Raw genomic sequence first — 21,960 nt, forward strand, 5'->3', positions numbered from 1 at the left:
TGATATTTTTAAACCTGTTTTCCAGTGCCCATTCTGGTGGCAGTTCTGTTGTTTAATAATATTTGAAAGGCTTATGCCTTTCCACAGTTTAAATATGCTGCATGTCTCACTTTCAGGCATTCCTGTAAACCATGTACTCCTGGTCTTCAGAACAGAACGGAAACAGAAGGCAGCAAACACTGCAAGGATCACAGCCCTATTATGTAATCTGCTAGGCTGGGTCCAAACACTGGGACGAAAGCCAGGAGAACAAATTCAGCACTGAGGTAAACACACCTCCAGTGAAATCAAGGGGAAGCAGTAAGGTCAGCTCATTACAGCTGGGATTTTCTAGTTTTTAAAATTCCATTCACTTTCTTGCTCAGAAAAATCTACAGTAATGAGAGAGAATCCCAAACAGGGTTAGTCCCTGAGATAAAAATGCAGTTTGGCTTGAATTTTGCACTGAGAAGAACTGGGTAACACAGATCCCTGTGTGTAGTCAGCTCTGTATCTCAGTATCAGTCAAACATTACCTTGGCTGCAATGACATTTCAGAAAAGCTTGTTCTCTTGCCCATGTTTCAGGGATGGTTTCTCAGTGTCACAGCATGGTTGTGTCTTACTTGGTCACTCCCCTGTGGCTTGGACCCACTCCCTAGAGCGAGTGAATTTCTCAGGAGACTCTTTGTGCAGTGCCCCATTACTCAGGGATGCATGCCAAACACATCCTTCTACAGATGAGCTCAGATCACCTATTACAGGATCAGTGCAATGGAACCACCCAAAGGAGTGGGATTCTCTGGTGCTGGGATGAACAGGGTGACAGAAAGTGCTTGGGCAGGGTGTTGGTATATTGCCAAACTGCTGGCAACAGCTGTTGTCATGCATCATCTCATACTAGAGCAGGAGCTCCGGTGGGAGCGTGGGCTGGGACAGCCGAGTTTGCAGGTGTCGCTGCAGAGGGCTGCTCCCTGTGCTCCTCACCAGCAGTTACACTCTGCTGCCTGTCCTACACGCCTGGCGTGATTCACCTGCGCCCTGACTCACTCCTGACCTCTCCCTGAAGGTAAGGGGGTGGGAATACAAAACACTTGTGAAGCCAGACTGGGACAACAGAAGGCAGCATTCGCTGCCTGGTGCTCGTGGGTGTCAGCACTGCCCGGGGGGATGGACTGCGGGTTTCAGCTGAGCTACATTCTCACGGCTGATGCCCGCTCCTAAACACTGCAGCTTTAAATGCAACCACGTCTGACATGCACATGGTTGTGGCCTAACTGCAGAATTCCTGGGTCTGGTCTCCTAAGTCTAACAGGACATGCACCGCAGTAGCAGTCAGAGGAGAAGGTGTCCCCTTGAAGGGTGCCACTTGCTGGGCTGGGGAGGGGCCACCAAGAGTTCTGCAGGTCAGGGGCAAGGCACTCACCTGAGCTGCAAGTGCCACCTCGTGCTTTTCTCCAGTTATTTATGGGCAGTAGCATCACTGCAGCCTTCAAACGCACTCCCTTGGGTGCGCATGCAGCTGTGTAACAGCAGCACGGTCAAAGAAGCCAAGCCTGGTCTCCACTGGCACATGCCTGCTCTGGCAGGATGGCTGTGGGCTGTAACAGCAGCAATGGGATATCTGACGCTGAAAACTTAACAATTAGATGGAATTAAACTGCTTTGTTTTAAAAGTACAAAACTCTATCATCAAAGCAAGACCTGGGGCAAAACCCCCTTCTTAGAAGTGTGCAGGTTGCTGCACCAGCCTTTATTCTGTGCTATTTAAGCAGAATTTTTAGCGTGTTCCTGCTATGGCAACAGTGCAAGCTGCTGTGGCTGTCACTGCTCCAGCCCAAGGGGAGCCTGAGCTACACAAGCCTAATGCCTACTGCCAGATGAGTTTGGAGACAAGGATACACCAGTGGGGAGGAAAAGGAAGAGGAGAGGTGAGAACTTAGAGCCGCACTCCAAAAACTAGAGCCAGAGAGAGGGGGGAGAGCTCATAATTCTTTTCAACCACTGCTCTCCCAGCTGATAGGACAGAAGGAGCTACACCTGACATGTGAGAGCTCATCCCATCTGTTTTCAATTAAAGGTGCTGTCTTCCTTCCCCCAAACTGACTCCAACTCCAGTTCCAGGCAGTGAATTCTCAGCCAGCTGCCTGAGCACTGTTTTAGTGACACCATGTGGCTTCTGAGGATACTGTTACAGCAAGTGTTCCAGAGCAGCAACTCCCAGACGGGCTCCGAAGCCAAGCACGGAAATTCGCTGAAAACATGCAAGAGATGTGCCAGGGATGAAACACAAACCTTAACCATAAATGTGTCATTTCCACATTACAGTCAGCACAGCACCTCTGGACCACCGACCAGGAAGCGTGATGGGAGCAAAAGTGACAAAAACTTCCAAAATGTCCATGGCCCAAAGCAGCTGCTGCTTTGTTCTGCACAGCTGTTTGCTGTTGCCAGTGCCAAATACATACACATGATCAAAGTTTCAGCCTGACCTGAGGCCTTTTAAGTTTAAAGTAAAAAAAGTTCCACATCCACACAAAAAAAAAAAAAAAAAAAAAAGTGTAGTAAAGCAATTCCTGCATTTAGAGGTGTAGCTGTCTTCTGTTAGCCCATTGTTTTCATCAGTTTCATTCTTCCACCACTAGAAAGAGAAGGAAGTCTGCTGCTGGTGCGAGATGGATTCCCAGATCTTGTGGGATAAATACACAGATGTGTTTTACAAGCTCAAGGTATGAAATCTGTTACTTAGAGCCATGCCTTAACTACCACTGTGCACTGAAAGCACACTGAAACCTAGACACTGCTCCAAAGTCCCAAGCAACGCAAGAGTAAGTACTTCCCCTGCTGCAAAGACTTTACAGAGCACACTCCTGTCCTAAGTAACAGCCCTCAGAGACAGAGGGAGCACAAACAAAGGCACAAAGTAGAACATTATCTAGTGGTACTTTGAGAGTCAAGGGCTAATTTGATATTTTAAGAACAGCTTGAGTTTCCTTGCTGCACTTTCCCAGCGGCACATGTGCACGTGTATCTCCTCCAAGGAGGCTTGATCTGTGTGAGGCAGACTTGTTAGGGACAACTCAGAAACCACAACTGCTTCAGTACTGCACGTGTAGCCCACTCACTTGCAAATCAGATAAAAATAACACTGATTTCTAAGCTGGCTCACTTGGCAATCCCTGTTCCCAGTGTCCCTCCAGATTCTGTTCTTTGTTTCATGTGCCTCCTCAATGCAGCAGTGACAGCAATAGAACAACTTTGGAGCATCTGCCTTTGGTTCTTTTTGCCTTTTAAGTGGTTTCTTTTATCACAACTTCTAAGATGCAGAAGTCCCGAAGAGTTGAGGTATTTAGAGATGGAGCATTAGCTTTTATTTCATCCACTCTCCTACTTCTAGAGTTAAGGAAGCGATAAAGGGAAAAAACCCCATTGTAATCTCTTTAAGTTTCCCCCAGAAGCTAAATGTGATTTGATTTCAGACAACAGACCTTTTGATATAACAATTTTGATGCTGGAGATTTCTGCAGCTTGAATCAGTTTCAAAGATTACATTTGATAAAAAAACAGTGGAACACGCTATACGACTCTATTCAGATGTGAAGCAGAGGTTCAATCTGCAGAAGAGAAGTACAATCCTTGCTGTATCAGACCCAGTGATCAGACAAGACCATCAGAACAAGAAGCCAGTGAAATAACACAACCGCAACTTCATGCTTAGGAACAAGTGTATTGAGTAGAAACAAAGGGGAGAATTGAACAGCATCAGTGGCTTATTAACAAAGCAGAGAGTCAAAGGTCATCCTTGCGACTCCCCCTCTGTGCTTTGTAGATATGAACATCCTTACTGGAATCATAGTGGACCTCGGACACAGAGAAGCGCTCTCTCAGCATCTTCAGGAACTTGAGGTCCCGCTCGTAGCGGATGCGGCAGGAAAGGAGAATCACCGTTCGCTCTGAGCACAGGTGCTCCAGAGTCTGAAGCAGTTCTGCAAATGTTTCTTCCAGATAAACGATGTCCGCACCCAGGATTAAGTCAAATGCTCCTGGAGAGAAGTTATCCAGGTCTTTTCCCCAGGTCAGCTCCTTCACCACCGCTCTGGGACGTAGTTCAGGGGGTAAGTTCGCCTGCACGTTTGACTCCAGGAGCTCCAGTGCTGCCGCCCTGTCAGTGATGGTAACACGGGCACCTAAGGGACAGGAGAACATGGCTCACACTCACAACCCACATCCCTCAATACAGCGTGTGCAATACAGTGCTCTACCTCCAGCAGCCTCCTTAGTTCCTGTCAAACATTAACAGCTCCCCTGAGCTGCCCGATTAAAAACACACAAACAAAAGAACAAAATAAGCAAAACCCCCCTGTCTACAGACATCCTACCCTTCATCAGTCACTTAAGAATATAAAGAGTATTCTATGTGAAGATTAAGTTAGGTAGGGAAAAAAACATCTTTTCTGGTGCTTTTTCTCAATGCATGAAAGTCAAGGAGTTACTTTTGGCCTTTCCATATGTGACAAAAGAATGCATTACAGAGGGTATTACAATTAACCTGCTCCAATTCCAATTCTTCTGTAGGAGAGAGGCAGCTAGAGAGCCTCTTCCACAGACAAAAGTTATGCCTGTATGATTTTTTCATGGCATGACTGTGTTTTGTCAAACTTTTGTTTCTATGATTTCAATAGGCACTGTTCACAGCCACTAGAGCTTTGAATTACAAAGTTAACCTGGGAAAGATTGCACAAATTTAACATAGTACCCAGTTCCTGCTTCATCCACAGACAGATCAGCAGCAAATCATTTCTCTATGCCCTGTCTGCAAGACAGGCTAATGAAAGGCTTACGCAAGCTCGGAGAGTGGTTTCTGTCTGTAGCATTATCTGCCTGGGAGGACAAGTGGAAGACGGGAAGCAGAGCTCTTGCTCCCTGGGGGGGAACAGCTGCAGAGCTCAATGCTGCTGAGCTGCCTGCCATGGCAACAGGCAGCAGCCTCAACAGGGTCCCGCCATACAGCAAACTGCAGCGGCACCATTGCTACAACAAATACTGCAGCAGGCTCTGAGTCTGGGAAGGAAGGGAAGGAAGATGACTCAGAGAACCATCACAGTTCACATGTGAACTTTGGTGCTCACTTCTACACCAGGCATGTGCATGTAAAAGAGCCAGTTTTACTACAGTTGTGATTTGCTTTAAACAAGGCAGCCTTACCTAGTAACGTGACCACTATTCCCAGCAATCCAGTTCCAGCTCCCAGCTCAATCACAGACCGATCCCTGAGATCAATGCCTTCCAGCTCCAGATAAGCACACAGAACAACAGCCTAAGCCAAGAGACAAGGGCACGGGGTTTCAGTCATACTGAACACGGGCTTTCTGGTTTAACCTGAGAGAGAAGGTTATGGGAAGAGTCAGGTGCTTCAGGTCTGCAGCAAACTTTGTTCCGCACTTCTCCACCTCCTCTGTGCACCTGTGTGCACTTTTTATGCTTTATGGAAGTTCTTTATAGAGTTTTATGGAAGACTCCTACTGGCAAAAGGAAAAGAGAACCACAGAGGGTACAACTTGGATGTGGTAACTGCTCCATGAATCCCCAAACACACAAGGAGATAGAAAAAGTTGAATTTGGAAAGGAAAAGTTGTATTGGAAAGGAAATACAATAATTGTATCTGGAAAAAAATTCCTCAAAGGAAATTTGAGGGGTTGTCAAACACTAGTGAATGAACACAGTATTGCAAAAGTCCAGAATAAGGTTTCATAGTATCTTGTATGGTATTTCAAAAGATTTCTGCACAACACTGGTATGTCCTCAGGAAGGACACAGGGAAAGTAAACTAATGACACTTCTGGCTGGTTGTATAGCATGTTGTATGTTATATAGATCTTGATAAGGACCTCTCCCACAGCAAGTTCTGTCAAAGCTGATGTCCAGAAAGATCAGCAACCCTGTACACCAATTCATTTGGGAAGTTTGCTGAAGATGCTACACTTCTTCTTTTAAACTAGAGGTAAAAGTGCAATCTGTGCGTGGACTGAAATCCACTCTGATGGGAAGCCCTTGTACTCCTGCAGTGATGCTGTGAGCAACTGCGCTGTGGCCTTGGACCCACCACAAACCCCTCTGTTTTGGACAGTTCTTATCCTCGAGATAAAGTCTATCGGCAGTCCTGCTTGAGGCTACAAGCAGTGGGATCTGCGCTGTGCTCTGAAGGGTGCCAAGCTAACATCATCACCCACTGTAAAGAAAGAGGTGAGAGTTATCTGGAATATTTCCTGTATTGGGCACTGGCTGTGCAGGGTTTGGGTGGTGCATCTCTCTTGCATTCCTGCAGGATCTCTTAGGGGGGAAGTGGGAAAAGTAAACCACAATTTAACATATTCTTTCCTAACATGAAAAAAAATAAATAAAAGCCTTCCCTTTACATTTCTACCGTAAATAATTTTCTACGGTGAATCTGAAAGCTCGGCAAGAGCCACAGGAAGCCACCGAGTGCGGAAAAGCTGCGCTTGCCATGAACACCTACCGCGTCCCAGACCACGGCCGCCACCCCCAGGCGCCGCCAGTCCTGCTGGAGGCGGATGGTGCGGCTGGCGAAGTGGAAGGTGGCCGAAGGGCTGTGCAGCTGCCGCGCCGTCCAGCCGCCTCCCTCCTCGTAGGGCACCAAGGCCATCCCGCCGCCGGCCACCGCAGCCCCAGGCCCCGGCTCAGCGCGGCCCCGGCCTCCGGCCAGGCCCTGCCCGAGCCGCGCCGCGGGCAGGAGAGGCCCGGGGCCGCCGCGGGGACAGGCCCGGCCCCTCGCCCGGGCCCGGCCCGCCCGCTCCGCCCGCGCCGCGGCCCCGCGGCCGCCTCTCCGCAGCGCCCGGGCGGGACCGGCCGCGCTCAGCCGCCGAGGCGGGGCGGGCGCTTCTCGGGTACGCAGCGCTGGGCTGGGCTGGAAGGTGCCCGGAGCGGTCCTGCCCCCTGGCCGCGGCGGGAGCGGGGGCCAGGGCGGCCGGGAGGCTGTGGCGGGGCCGGCGGCGCGGGGAGGGCCCCGGGGCGGCCCGAGGGGAGAAGCGCCGCGCTGCCTCCGGAGGGAGGCCGGGGCCCGGAGGGGCTCCCTGCCTGCTCACAGCCGCTGCCAGGCGGAAAGGTACGGGGGAAAGGTCCCACGGCCGTGGGACACCGTCAGCTGCCTCCGCAGCCTCCCTGTGGTTCCAGCCTCAGGCTTTTGCTGCGCGGGGTTGGAAGGCAGTGCCCGAGAAAGGCGTTTGTGCAGCGCAGCAAGCCCCGTCCTCCATTGCTGCACGGAGAGCAGTGTCTCCGCGAGGGCTCATGGCAGCCTGGAAGCGCTCCCGCAGTCGCTGGGAGACCAGCGCAGACACAGCAGCTCTGCATCTCAGAGGGCACCGACCGAGGCAGCACTGCCCGGGCTGCTCTCGGCTGGCCGTGCGGCAGAAACGCTCCCCGGCGCCGTTTGTGCAGCGCTGTTTCTTCACCTTTGGCTCCATTTAATCTCTTGTCTGGCAAAACAACCCAGCGCTCCTCTCCTGTCTTACTTGAACTAGCTCCAAAGACTGCTAAAGGCCATGGGAGAGCCGGCGAAGTGTCCCGGCAGCTCTCCTGCTCTGGCTGCCTGGAGGCGCTGCAGCAGGACCCCCACAGAACGGCGCGGTGCCTGCAGCCACGCTGCTCAGCCCCGAGAGGAGTACGGGACAGCCGGGGCAGGGGACACATCTTCTCTGCCCCGTCTCTAGTGGCTCTGTGCCCTGACAGCTCCCGGTGACACCGCCGATGAGGCAAGGCCGGCCCCTCGAAGGTGTGGACCGTAACCAGCTCCAGAAAACATCCCCTCTCTTTCCCACAGGGACCAGCAAATCTGTCTGGCAGTCAAGGCAAATGTGGTTACATCTAAAAGCTGTCAATTTCAACACAGTGGCTCAAGATTCGTGAAAACCTCTGTAGAGGATCATTACATGTAGCACAGGGGTAACAGTGAGTAAAGTTTGTTTTTAGGGTTCTGCTTCTGTAGGAGAGTGGAACCCAAAATTTCACTTGCCCCAAACCAGTCCATACTTGTCTTATGGCAACTCAGACTTCTCCCTATAAACATGCCAGAACAGGTGTGATGATTCAGTTTTCTGTGGTTTTATGTCCTAAAGTGCTGGTCCCTTGCCACTGTTCCTGCTTTTGAGAGTTAAAAATTGCTTGTGCTATTTATCTCGATTATTTTTTAAATTATTTAAATAGGCAGTGTGGGGGAAAAAAAAAAGGCAATGAGAGTCATTACATTTAAAACAAGACCTCTGTTTGAATTACTTTTTGTGTCACCTACATTCTGCCTAAACTACATCAGCAGGCAAATAGAGGGAAACTCCCAAATGGCTTCAACCTCCACCTCCTGCACCATATGCCAGCCCTGGGATCTCCAACCAGAATATGGAGGAGTGTGGCAGGGCTCCAGTGCTCCCAACTGCCTCCTTTCTGTCCCCAGATGAGTTTTTTCCCCCTGCAGTACTTCGTAAGACCAAGTATTTGGCTGAATAGCAACTAGAGTAAAAAAAGGCTGCATGTGAAAATGTATTGTTCCCAAAGATGATAATGCAGTGAGTGCTTTTATCCCAATAACGTGATTTTATTAGTCAGATATCCCTGAATATCTCAGGAGCGCAGCAGGTTCTCTACCCAAAAATATTTCCCCTTCTTTCCTGATAAAGTTGCTCTGGCACTGACTTCCATAAGCCTTAGACAGAAGATCAGAAATTACTTTCCAGATCATAACTGGGTAGTGAAGCTATTAAGAGAGAAGCAAGTTCAGTAAGGGCCCTGATTCCCTGTATTCATTCTGAGCCTTTGTTTACCTTCTCTTCACCTTTTCACATCCATTTTCTAAGAAAATGGAGTACCCGGGTATTACAATGGCAGAGAGACACACTTGGTTTCTTCTATCTTTCCTGAAAGTAAAAGGATAAGGAAAACACAACAACACAGAATTGTGGCTAAAACAGATGTCCAGAGCTGGAATGCCTGTCTTCCAGCAGGGCTAAAGCTCAGCACAGCACTGCAGTGGTGAGAACGTAGCCTGGTTTGGCTTTTGAGCACTGCAGAGGGCTGTAAGGACACCTAAGCTGCAGGTAATCTTGCAAAGTAGGAAACAGCTGATTTTAAGGGAAGCAAGAATGATTTAAAGTATGAAGAAACACCGATTTGAGTCCATTCTTACCTCATTCAACCACTTGATAAAGCAGGCATAATGTAGCCAATTATGAGTAAATCCCACCACCTCGGATTTGGGTAAGCTGCTCGGGGTGATTAGAAAAAGTGTTTAAGCGCAATGGTCCTTGAAATACTTAAAAAGATCAAAGAACAAAGTAGGTAAGATAGAAATGAGTACAAATTATTTTGAATCTATACTGGTAGAAGTCTCTTACTGCAATCTTCTCTTTGCTGCTTAGTATGTACAATCCTCCCTTAGAAATGAATGTGACAGTTCTTGCGATAGCTCTGCAGGCACTGGATGCACTGCATGTCTGCGCATGGATTTTGGAGACATCCATGATGGGAAAATACTGCATCCCTCACACAGTCTCTGGTTACCAAGGCAAAGGCGGATATAAATAGAAACAATCTGATTTTTTTTTAAACTCTATCTAGAAACCTGTGTTGTTGATAACCCTCTGACAGCAACGCCTTATTCCAAATGGTTCTGTTCTACATTTGTGTGGAAACTTCTGGCTTAATCCTTTCCTCCCGAAATAAACAGCAGCTACTTCTGGTTGTCATTCCACTGAAATATGAAAATTGTCTTGGAAGTAAAGTTTGGACAAATATCTGTTTTGCTAAGACCTTTCATCAACCAAGTGAACAAGAGCTAAGACAAAGCATGGAGGAAAACCCAGAAAAGAAAGCAGTCTTTCTCCCTATGTATCACTGTAAGTAGCCATTCAGATGACTAGCACTGAAATCATTTAACAAGTTCTACATTTTCATCTTCACCAGTAGAAGAATCTTCCAGATTCTCCACACGAGTAAAATAGATGGGGTGGTGAATCACTTGCTGTTAAATACAAAGGGAATAAAGCAGAGATTGATTTGGTTGATGACAGCTTGCAGTTGCAGAATCAAGAAAGCCTCAGCTAGAAGTGATTTGGACCATCTTTGAAACTGATGGGATGAATTAAAAATGAAAACTTTTGTTTCTTCAGAAAGTGGTGGGTTATCAGTAGACCTTAGAACTTGCTGCTTCTGCAAATCCTTGCAAAAAAAGTGAAATCTTGAAATAATGTATAATCCGATCTAGCATTTCATTTCCTTTACACATAGAGTTACATTACACAGTGGAAGTAATGATCAAAAATATGAAGATGTATCATTTCACAAGTTTGAAAGTTCATTTCAGCTTGAGCTGAAACACAGGAAGTTTCTGGAACTTCTGAAGAGGGAATTGTTCCTATCAGTAACACTACATTTATGCTTTCAACCTTGCATCTTGATAAACTGCCACAAATAATCACCATGCTTATTAAAATGTCTTGTGGCAGAAAGATCACTTAGCTTTTAGTAGAATTATGTGAGTGAGCTCTCAAAGATCTTGCAGGTCTGAAAGCTGACATTGTCCTGGTTCAGGAACAAAAAGCAAATTGAGTTAGCTCTTCTTCACAACTAACCACTGGATTTCCAGCTGCACTTCATTTGCTGGAAACCTCCCCCCACTTTCAGAAGTTCACAGACCTACAGCCTTACCCACATCTCCAGCTGCTGAACTTCCAGGCCACGAGACACCAGTGCTGGGTCTTGGGAGGGGAGAGTCCAGAACCCACGGAGCAAGACTGACACGTGAGCAGACGAGGGAAAGGCTGCTCCAGCAGCACTCCAGGAGCACAGGGCTGTGGTGGGGAAGTGGAATAGACATGGGGCAGGGAAAATGCTACAAAAACCTTCCTTTTGTGGAGTCTGGGAATGGATCTAGAGGCTTAACATTAGGTGGAGAAATTTATTATATGCTCTACAGGTGCAGTGTTTTGCAATTCCAGAGGAAATTACAGTGCAAGCAATGCACTATATTAATTAAAAACTAGTTAACAACTAATTTTAAACAATTTAAAAACAATTATATGGACAGGCCGACAACAGCTATAGCATTCATATAGATGCAAAGGCATTTCCCTCAGTGCAGCCATTGCCCTTTTAAAAGAAGGAAGAATCCAAGCATATGAAAGATGTGGGGGATTTAGTGTTATTTCTAATGGTATTGTCAGTGTTTCTCTTCTTGAGTCCTTAGAAAGAAAATCCATCATTCGACAGAGAAGATGGAAGAGTTGAGTCTAAGCAATTTCAGGTACCTTAAAACTAACAGGGAGGGCCCCTTAGCACCACTGCCCAGGCTTTGGTGGCCCAGAATTGGAATTAGAACTGCAGAAAGTTCTAAATAAACTTGCTGCAGGACTTACACATGCGCAATTAGACTTTTCTGAGAATAAACTATTCATGTTAAAGTTTGCGTTAAAATACTGAAAAGCATTTTCCTTTTCTACATAAGAAATCTGTCTCCCTGACCTGCAGCAACAGCTATTTCTAACACTTGATGTGGTGGTTCTGCCAGCCCAAAGTACAGCTTTGCAGGCCTCCATCTTGCCTCCAGCACATCTCGAATTTTCTTCTCAGGTACTAAGCCTCCATTAAGATGAACTTAGTCTTTAGTAACTGTCAAGCTGGTTTTATTTTACCTGAAGACAAAACAAAGGTAGGAGCAGAAGAGAGAAGCTAAGATAAAGGAAGGTTTACTCCCACATGCCGGTGCTGTTGGTATCCCTGCAGCGATCCAGATGCTCGCATGCCAGCCGAGCAGCTTCTGCATTGCCTGTAATGACATCTTCGATTGCAGCAAAGGCAAAAGGAGGGATTTAATCAATGAAGCAGCACTGCAGTCTGTCCTTACGCTGTCAAACACAGCTCCCCAGCCCTGGTTTGCTTGTATTCACTGCTAGCCAAGGTAGTACAGGAGATTTAATAGTGTGTGAAACATTAGGGCTACTAAAAATCCACCTTGGGTGTTCTGAATAACCTCCCTGGTTACTTTTCTCCCCCAAACCTTGGAATATTCTCTTTCCCTAACTACTGTTTTGCTCAGGGATTTTTCCCTTAAATGGCTGTAGTCTTAGGTTACTTGTCAGCTTCAAAAGACATCACACGTGCAACATTTTTGTCCTGTCAGCTGGTAGTGGTTTTCAAAACAGGATGCCTATTTTTCCCCTGATTATTTCTAAGTGAGACACAGAAGTCTGAGCTTTTGTTTTCAGTTGGTTATACAGGTTCAACCTGGTGATTCATTCTTCCTGCAGCTACATTTCCAGGAAAAGACAAAGCCCTGGCTCTTCTCCAAGTTATCCAAGTAAGATCAGAAAGCACTCCTCCCCCAGCTGTGGCACTTTCTAAGAAGGGAGAAATTGAACAAAACACATCCCAGAGTTGGTGTCATCACCCTGCAGACAGGCAAGGAGGTGCATGACCTTGGAAAGGCATGTGCAGTACCAAGTCAGGGTGAAGATAACAGCAGAGTTCACTGGATTTAAGATTCTCAGCCCTGTGAAGCACAACCAAGTGTGTGCAACAAGCCATTCTCCATTTCTGGGACTGATGGTGACTGAAACTGGATGGTTTACGGGAAATTCTGCAATTTCATTTCAAGCCTTTTAGAAGACTTTCATCTTCTTGTTGCAGTTGGTGTGGACAAGAACATATGCTTGGAGTTGGGAATTTTTCAAGAGTTATTACTCATAAAGAAGCTGGTAACTTTGGGTTCAGACATCTCCTCTTAGGGATACTGCTGCTTGAAGAAGAAGGGAAGCCTGGTTTTGCATAATGAGGCAAAGGACGACAGGGTTGTGTGGTTGTGAATGCAAGTGCTGAGATTTCAGAGAGGGAGTTAAATAAAAACCTGCACAATTCTGCCTACGAGGAACCACCACAGGAAATGTAAAGACTTGTCTGAGAAGTGCAAGCAGACAGCAGCTCCCATGTACTCAGCAAATGGGCCAAGTAAAGAGACAGAATTACCTCCCCCTGTAAGCCCACAAGCCAAAACACAGCTGGTAGCACTAATATTAGTCGTGTCAAGCCTGGTAGTCTTCATTTATTATGCATCCTGCAAATAATTATACATATAGTTAAGTTTATAGGTCAGAAGCTGCATTTAGTGGTTGGCAGGGTGTGCTCCTCACTTGGAGTAGTTGGCTCCTCTGACCTCATTAGACTAACATGAGGAGCAAGTCTGATCCTCCGTATATTCAGAATAAACCACAGATCTTTCTAATCTCTGCATATTAGGAGCAGAGGTCACTACTCCTTTGGCTGTCATCACAATCTGGTTTAGGGTTTGTTTCAAGATGCTGTCTGGCCTTCCTTAAAGGCTGTGTGGAGCTCTCCCGAAGTTTGCAGCAGCTTCCCGAGAGGGTTAAAATTAGGATTCATTTCCCACATTTTTGAAAGTTACTTTGCTTTCCCTTTTGTGAAAATTAAAGCACAGGAGGGTTGCTGCCCAGTGGGTGCCCTGCTCAGAGACAAGGGGTGGTAACTGAGAGTCCCATGGCACACACACATCTCTTTCTGGAGCAGGAGGAAAAGAGGTTGAATCCCAACAGTCCATAGTAAGCTATTTTCAGCTCAGACCTTCCTTATTGCCACGATCCACCATCCAAAATGCCCGCTTATGCAAAATGTGGATCTAGGTACGTGCTGCCCATTGTACATCAAAGTAACTGATTTTTTAAATAATGGAAACTGTCTGATGATTCACTGGGGTAAATCAAGCAGAACAGTAGAAAGATGAGACAGAAAATAGGAAGAGAACCAGGGCCAGTAATAAATCATGATAGAGGGTATTCAGTGTATTGCTATAGCAGTAAGTCAGTGGAATGTTAAGCTGCATAAATAAAAGATAATGTGTTTCATTTCTGCAGGGTGTTGCTCAGACTACACCTATTAACAGGATCACCTGGTTCTGCAGAAAACACACACAGCAACAGGTTTTGTCATATTATCCTGGTAAGTCAGATCTGAATTAAGACTTTAAGAGCTACTTTGCCAAAATGGAGCAGGAACTGGATATTCCTCATCACTGCAGCTAAATGAAAACATGCACTGATATGGAAAATTACTCTTTACTGGTGTACTGAGGTATGTGGAAGCGGAAGCTTAACTTCTCCTGGAATGACAAGGAGGTGGGACAGTTTGCTGTTTCTGTGACTTCCAGGGATTAAATTCAGCTTCCTCTTGCTTAAGACCTACATGAATAGGTCCTCACAGGGAAACAGACTACTGATTTCTTTCCTCCCTCTGCATGTTTGTGTAAGTCCTGATACTCTTCAACAGCACTAGCACACGGGAAGAGCAGCCTTTGCAGAATTACACACTGAGAACAAGTAGGAAACCCATGGGAAACTTCAGCCTCTGTGTAGCAGAGGAACCAAAACCTTCACACCCAAATAGCAGTGAGGCACATCACATACTCCAGCCACTCTGAGTTCCCAGCATTTTTCACCTATCGGCACAAGTACGTGGGGTTTTGGCTCTTGGCCCCATGGCTGGGTCCTGGTGCTCAGCTGCCCAGTGAGCCACTCTTGCTCACTTCCTCACCCTTGAACGAGGATTTTCCACTGCCCAAAACCGCAGCTTTGGCAAAGGATTTCCTTGAGGCTGCTCCAAATCTGAGAGTCAGTAGAGGTCCCAGCTTGCTGCTGGGATGCCCCGAGGCACTTGCTGCAGCTGCACCTCCCTTTGCCGCAGCCAGGCAGCCCCACGGCTGCAAGGGGCAGACAGACAGACTGGGCTTCAGGCACGGACACTGGCCATGGCTGCTGTCTGGCTGAGGTGTGCAGGTTTGCCTGTGGCTCCTAGCACTGCTCTGGATGGAGCAGCTCACCTCCATCAGCATGGAGCCCCTGGAAGGGGCCCAGCAGTGCAGCAGGAGTGCAGCTTGCTCAGCCTCTCCAGGTTCTGAAAATAGTCAGCCAGGTGCAAAGAGTGAGGGAAGGTATTGCTCTTCTCGTGCGAGAGGAAATGATGCCAGTTTTCATATTAAATAGTGCAGATGCAAGCCAACTCTTATTCTTGCTTGAGAATTAATTACTTCAATAAGTCACAGCAACCCTTTAGCTTCTTTTTCCCCACCGTGCTCACAAAAAAAAATCAGTGGGCGCAATGCCAGAGAGAAGAAAACACCAGTCTTCCAATGGCTATTTTGCATGAAGCCCCTTTTTCCCTCCCTGGCTCAAGTCAGTCTCCTGTTCCACCCAATGGTTAACCCCTGGCACTTCCTAGAACTGGGAGCAGGGCTGGCTGGCCTACAGCTTTCCAAGCAGAGTGCAGAGCCTGCAGAGGGACTTCAGCTGCTCTGAAGTGGTTCAAGAAGTGCTGAAAGCAAATCTTCCCCAAGGCCCTGGTGTAATCCACAGCAAGGTCAGACTCCTCTGGAGTAACAAGGCTTTGCAAACTGCCAGTAGCATGTAGACAGGCTTAGCTAACACAGTTTAGAGAAACTGCTTGTAAGTGAAAAGATATCATTCATCAGTCGGAGGGAATAATCCTCATAGAAGACTATAAATCATTGGTTTGTCACTTTATTGCGCCTGGGATTAAGTTGTACAAATTCTGGAAACACAGCATCTCTGACTTCTTGTCTTCAAAGAAACTACACACGGTTTGCCCAAAAACTCCATGTGTGTCATCACACGGGAGAGCCAACATGAGGATTTTTCCTACAAAACAGAGTAAAACCCTGAGCCTGCTTATCTTTGGAATAACTGCCAGCATGATAGCAGAGTTTTGTAATACTTTTGTGTGTTCCTAAGTCTTCTGCAGAGCCATTCTTCTTATCAGGGGCCAGAGTGAAATTTTTGTGGCGATAATGGGTTGTTTCATTGCGGAACAATGCGTGTTTGCGTTTATCAGGGCCTCTGACTGCTGTGGGTATCTCGCCCTCTAATCCATCTTCCCTGGAGTGCATTTGAACATTCCAGTCCTCTGAGGAGCTCTCAGGTAGCTGAAAGTCAGCAACCAAATACGCAGCTGCTGGGGACTTTCAGAGGTCCCTGGGGATGCCGGGACCGTGCAGCGTGGCGTTCCCGGACTGCCGGCAGGTACGGCGCACGGCAGCGAGCGGCGGGACGCGGCACTGCTGGGCTCCCCCGGCCCGGAGCCCTTCAGCCCTTTGAAGGGGGCAGAGGCCGGCCAGGAGCTGCTCCAACTCGCAGGAGCTGCGGCGGGGCTGCCGGCGGGGCAGCGCTGGCGCTGTGGCTCGTGTTCCTGCGAGGGGCTGTCCCCGGGCTGTTCCCGGGCTGTTCCCGGGCTGTCCCGCATTCCCGCACGGCCGCTCCCGCCGCTCCCGCGGCACGTGCACGCCCGGCCAGCGCGAGCCCCCCGGGGGCGGGGCCGAGCGCGCGGCGCCGAGCGGGCGTGGCCATGGGGGCGCGTCTGAGGCCTCGCGGCCGGCGGCGCGTGCGCGCTGCGTGTGGGGAAGGCGAGGGGAGGGGAGGGCAGAGACGCGGGCCGGGAGAGGGCGCGGCGGCGGCCGCGTGACGAACCCCGCGCTCATTGGCGGAGCGGCCGTCACGCGGCGCCGCGGCGGGAGGCGATTGGGCGGTGTCGGGGCGGGGCCCGGGCTCCCCCCGGCGGGCGCTCGCGCGAGGCCTGCGCTCGCCGCGTGCGGGAGGCGGCGGGGCGGTCGCGCGGCCGTGGGGGCGGGCGGGGCCGCGCGCGGCGGGGCGGGGGCGGAGGCGCTGAGCCCGCCCCGCGCTCCGACCCGCCCTGCGCCCGCCTCCCCTCCCCCGGCCCAGCCCGGAGCCGCGCAGCCGGGGCCCGGCGGGGGAGCTCCGAGCTCCATGGGCAACACCGTCACCTGCTGCGTATCCCCGGACGCCAGCCCCAAGCTCAGCCGAGCTCGCGGCGGCGGCGGCGGGGCAGCGCCGGGGCCCGATCGCTGGGCGGACGCGTACCAGGCGGCGGCAGCGGGCGGCGGCGGCGGCGGCGGCTCGGGGTCGGCGGAGGCCGAGTCGGGGGACTCGGATCCCGGCGGCGGCGGCGGCCCCCACCTCCAGCACATCAGCGACCGGGAGTTCCCGGATGGTAAGCGGCGGGCGGGCGGGGAGCGCCGGGCACCGCATCCCCGTGCCCTCGGTGCCCCCGCTCCGCCCGGGTGGGCACCCGGGGGGCACTGGCGGCCCGAGGCGCGGCCCCTTTGTCCGGCGGCGGGGGCAGCGCGGTCCCGCCGGCCCCGCGGGGCTCGGCCCGCGCCGCGCCCCAGCCAAAGTTCCCCGCGGCTGTCACGGCGCCGGCGCAGCCCCGGCGGGTCCGGCCGCGGACCGGGACCTCCGCCCGCGGGACCGGCCTGGGGCCGCTCGGCGAGTCCCCGCCCGGGCCAGGAGCGCCTCCCCTGCCGGGCAGCGCCCGGCCCTGCCCGGATCCCGGAGAGGGGGTCGGGGAACAAGAAGAGAACGTGGCAGAGCCCCCGGGTGCTCCTGGCTGAGGCGGAGAAGTCCGGCTGCTCCTTTCTGCCGAACTATGGAGTCGCGACTCGGTCGTAGTGTTCGGGCAGATCGCAAAAGCTGCTGCATTTCCAGTCTCTGTTGAACAGGAGGAAGGAAGAGGGTGTGTGGGGAGTAAGGGAATTAAGAATTACAAAGATTGTGTGCAAATGACATCACCGTGGCTGGACGTGAGTAATTTATACTCGGGCTGTGCAGGGTTGTAACTGCGGACTCGCGACACCGGCGTTCCTTGTCGCGCAGCTCTCGGTGTTCCCAATTTGCTTTCCTTGCGCTCGTGGGAAGGCACGCGTGTGCTGCTCAGATTCCCTGCAGGCACACCCGGAGCGCCGGTACCTCACAGCCCCGCTCTGTGCGGCATCTGCCCTGCGCCGCGGCAGCGCCCCAGACGTGGAACAGGTTCGGGGCGCTCCTGCCCGGCCCGGCGCTCACGTGGTGCCGCTGCAGCCCACGGCGCAGTCTAGCACCTCATGATATTCAAAACTTCGTCTAATTAACAAACATCTTGCTATTCCTCTAAGCAATTAGAGCCACACCTATGCGAAATACATTCGCTTGGGAAAAGATAGTCTGCTTGACATCTTTAATGTACGGTGCGCAGAATAACAATGATCACTGTGATCCATACTCTTCTTGAACTTCAGAAAAAAATTTTAGCTATCAGACTCATTGCAGAAGAGTGTGAGGAGACCTTCAGAAATGGAATCATTCAACTTGCAGGGCTCTGCCCAGCACCATATGGTGCAGCTGTTCCAGAAATGAGATGGAACAGTCAGCCCCTTGGAGCTCCTCTGAGACAGCTGTGCAGTAGTAGAAATTATGTTTGCTGCCTAGGAGAAATAAACCTTTATTTTTGCAGGAAGATTATTACAGAACTCTCTCAACTCATTAAGGGAGGCGGAGCTAAACTCTCTAAAGATTCTAATAAGCCGAGCAAAAATGCCTAAGCTGAACAAATCTCCTCAGGAATAACGGTTGTATTTGTTTGAATCTTTAGTATGTGATCATGTCAGCTGTGCTAAGTAACAGATTTAATTATGAATTCATCCATGTTTAAAGACTGGCCTTGAAGTAGAGGAGTATTATTATTTTTTTTTAATTTGAAAGCCTGAAAAAGAGCATATAGTCCAAGAATAAAATACTAGCTGTCTATCACAAATTTTACTTTTGTGGCTATAGAAACTTGAGTCTTCAGGCAGGAGAAAATCCTAAAATTAGAACTGCATAAGTAGTACATGTTTAAGATGATTTAAAAGATCACTTTTACAGTGGTACGTGGTTCACTCTTATGCTCTGAAGTTGATCTGCTGCAAGTGATAGATGATATTTGAAGTTTTCTGATTGATACAACTCTTTAGGGGTGCAGAAAGTATCAAAGTTTGACTATCCTGAATTTTATTTTAATAAAGGTATCAATCTTAAAACTTCTTGTGTTGATTTTTGAATGTTGCAAAGCACTCCCTGGATAGAATCGAAGAGTTAAGTTCAAAATGTAAAGCACTGTTTCTGAAGTTTGAAATCCAGTGTTATGATCCAGGCTTTATGAAGTTAGAAGTGAGACAGCTGTGTGTTTAATTTAATACCTCCTATGAAAGAATAAATCTGGAATAGACCAGATAGCTGTGCTTATTCCTCTTGAACTCTAGGATGTAAAAGCTGTAGGCATACGCAAGCCATGCAGACAGCCTGCATGTTTCTGTGCTCTTGACTACTAGAAAGTATTGGTTTCATTTGGGGGATAAAACTTATTTCTGTAGTTGATTACTGTATAATCTCATAGGCTAGGCAAGATGCAAACTTAGTTGGTAATGGGAGGCTGAGAACCTACTGACTGTGCTGTTCTTGAATCCTTTGGCAGGGAGAAAGGAGAAAGCTGCAAGGAAAAAAGTCAAGATCATTTTGGCTATTTTTGTTGCATGCTGCTCAGTTCTAGGAGTTCCTAAGAAAACAGCTAAATATATCAGACAGCTAGCATCCGAATGGGATGGAGATGCTTCATTCCTTAAATTTCTGCTTCTTCGTTGTTTGTTGTTCTAAAGTCTGTCTTAAGTACTTTTGCACTTGTTTTGCTAAAATTGAATGTTTTGGTTGTATCAGGAATGCAGAAGTTACCAACTGAGCTTTGGACTTTTTGTTTTGTGTTGCTTCATAGCTTTGTGTTGCTCTTCCATAGCAAGTGGAACGTGTTCCTCGCGGGTCTGTGCTCTTAAGTGAGGATTATTCTGTAGCTTCTCCAGCACTCTATCCTTAACAGGCGCTGCTTTCCAGTCAGCACTGCTTAGATTGTCTGTATCAGATCAGAAGGAAACAAGAAAATTCTCACTTTCTTAAAATGGACAAATTATGATGTGGTATGGAGGTAAAAAAGCAGTGGTAGGTGGTATGGAGGTAAAACACACAGTAAGACTGGAAGACTCATGTTTCAACAAAGGTTAATTAAAACAGGAAAGGTTTGTGAGATCCTCTACTAGGAGAATTTAAAGCATGACCTTGTATTTTATGGCTCTCAAGATCCTGAGCTGTAGCTTGTTTGGCGCACGCTTTCTCCAAACGAGAAATAAGCCTGTATTTGTGGTTTGATATGCTAAGGCAAGTTGGATTAAGTAAACAGGGAATAAGCATAACTTTGAAGACAGAATTTTCTTCCAAATAGGTTCATGCCTACTGCTAATATTAAATATCAAAGTCTGCCATGAATCTAAAGCAGCTAGTTGACTTTTCAGCGGAGCATTAAGCGTTCCTTAAATCAACAGTTCAACACAGTTTGCATTGACCAAAAAGGCTTTCCTATCTAGTTTTAGTGATGGTAGCTCTTTGATCTTAGTGTGCCATTTAGTGGGCTGTGGTGATTGGTTTGGTGGTTATTTGGGTTTGTTTGGTTGTTTGGGTTTCCCCCCCCCCCCCAAAGGAGTGTCTGCTAATCTTTATTTTGGCCTTTTTTTTTTTTTTTTTCTCCTGAGATTTTTTTTCTGGTTATTTGGGGGAAGAACTTCTTACAGTTGACACTTTCTTGCTAGATCCCTATGTTTAAACATAGATCTACTTCTTGAAAAATTCTTTGATCCTTGCCTAAAACTAGAACAAGACCTTGCCTGGTAGATGTTTCTCACTTGTACTCTCCCTGCAGTGCTGCTGTTCACTGAGTTTGAGCAGAGGTTTGCCTGATTCCCTTGAACCAAGGGGAAAAGTGCTGCCCTACTGAAGTGGTGGGAAAAAGTGACCTGGTACCCTCACCTGAATAACTGGGGGGTGGAGAAAGACAAGGGAAAAGACAGTCAGGGATAAGAGGGAACAGCAAATGGGATCAGGAGAGGAGCTGAGTGGGATGTGATCATCACTCATGGGTTAGATGGGAAGGCAAATGGAAGAGGGCTTTGAAGAGGGATGTAGTAAGTGAGGTTTACCTGGCTAGTGCCTAGAGTAACTCTTGAAAGCTTCAGGTTGTCTGCATGCTGAAGCTATTAAACAGTGTTGAGGTGAACAGATATTTGGATATATTGCTTGTCTGTGATCTGGTTGTCTATATCAGCTTGTCTATAAACCTCCTTGCAGAAGGTATAAATACTGTTCATTTGTTTCTCTTATATAATTCCATCTTATTTCAGGCATGTGGGTGGAGGTTTTTTGTTTTTTTCCGGGTGGATTTTTTTTTTTTTTTTTAGTTTGGGGTTTGTTTGTTATTGGTTTTTTGTTTTTGTTTTTGTTTTTTGTTGGTTTTTTTTTAAATCCTAGTTAAAATGTTAGTTAAGTTAAAACATTTTGGTGTAAAGAATCAGCTTTTTTGATGCCAGCAATTTCATCACAGGGAAGGCTTAACCATCTTGTGTTGGTTTTTGTGCCTCTCTATTTGAAGATCTGTAGCTGCATTTGTTGACAAATACTGTTGTCTATTTGGACAAACATGATGTCAGAGCTAAAAACCAAATGATTCTCTGGTGCCTTTTCTTAGTATTCCCTCTCCTTTTTTCCTTGTAGTCACCGAGTTTTTCACCTAACTTAGACTTACTCCTGGTTCCCCATAACTGTCAATATCCCTTTCCAAAAACTGACTAGACATTCTTTACTAAGGTATTTGTAGCAGTTGCAGATAGTCTGTGATCTTGACAGATACGAAGTGTTGGACTTTCTGTAAGCCTGAAACACCTTCCGTGTTGTTACCTTAAGGAGCTTGATGCCATGGCCTCTAGAAACGATCTGTGAAGTAGCTGTAGTGGAAATCACTGAATCACAGAGTCATCCAGGAACAGCAATGAAATTCACCTATAGAATTGGGAGTTTGAAATAAAATAATTTGTCTCTGCAGTATAATATTTGCATTTCTGTTTTTAAGCTTGGATGCTGCTGGCAACTAAAGAATCCTCTGTCCTTTTTTTCTCTTCAGTAAGTCTTGGAGACTTTTGCAGCAAGCAAGTAAACCTAGGTTTTTAAGAGTAGTTGGTATAGAACATATGTACATGTGGAGGGAGACTGA

At 48.1% G+C, this 21,960-nt stretch overlaps 2 protein-coding genes across 2 annotated transcripts in view; one reads left to right on the forward strand and one right to left on the reverse strand.

The window, feature by feature from the left end:
- Positions 1-3,685: 3,685 nt before the first annotated feature.
- METTL21A (methyltransferase like 21A) lies at positions 3,686-9,721 on the reverse strand. The gene is made up of 3 exons (XM_038142277.1): positions 6,497-9,721; positions 5,184-5,295; positions 3,686-4,165 (listed from the first exon to the last, which is right to left on the reverse strand). The coding sequence occupies exons 1-3, from the start codon at positions 6,641-6,643 to the stop codon at positions 3,768-3,770; spliced, it is 657 nt and encodes a 218-aa protein (XP_037998205.1). The 5' UTR covers positions 6,644-9,721; the 3' UTR covers positions 3,686-3,767.
- A 6,899-nt stretch (positions 9,722-16,620) lies between these two features.
- The window catches only part of CCNYL1 (cyclin Y like 1), a 34,036-nt gene continuing 28,696 nt past the window's right edge, over positions 16,621-21,960 (forward strand). The window contains exon 1 of the mRNA XM_038143615.1: positions 16,621-17,070. Within this exon, the coding sequence (XP_037999543.1) occupies positions 16,827-17,070 (244 nt within the window). The 5' untranslated portion in view covers positions 16,621-16,826. The remainder of the gene's footprint in view (positions 17,071-21,960) is intronic.

Source organism: Motacilla alba, chromosome 7 (genome assembly GCF_015832195.1).
Source record: "Motacilla alba alba isolate MOTALB_02 chromosome 7, Motacilla_alba_V1.0_pri, whole genome shotgun sequence".
Lineage (NCBI taxonomy): Eukaryota > Metazoa > Chordata > Aves > Passeriformes > Motacillidae > Motacilla > Motacilla alba.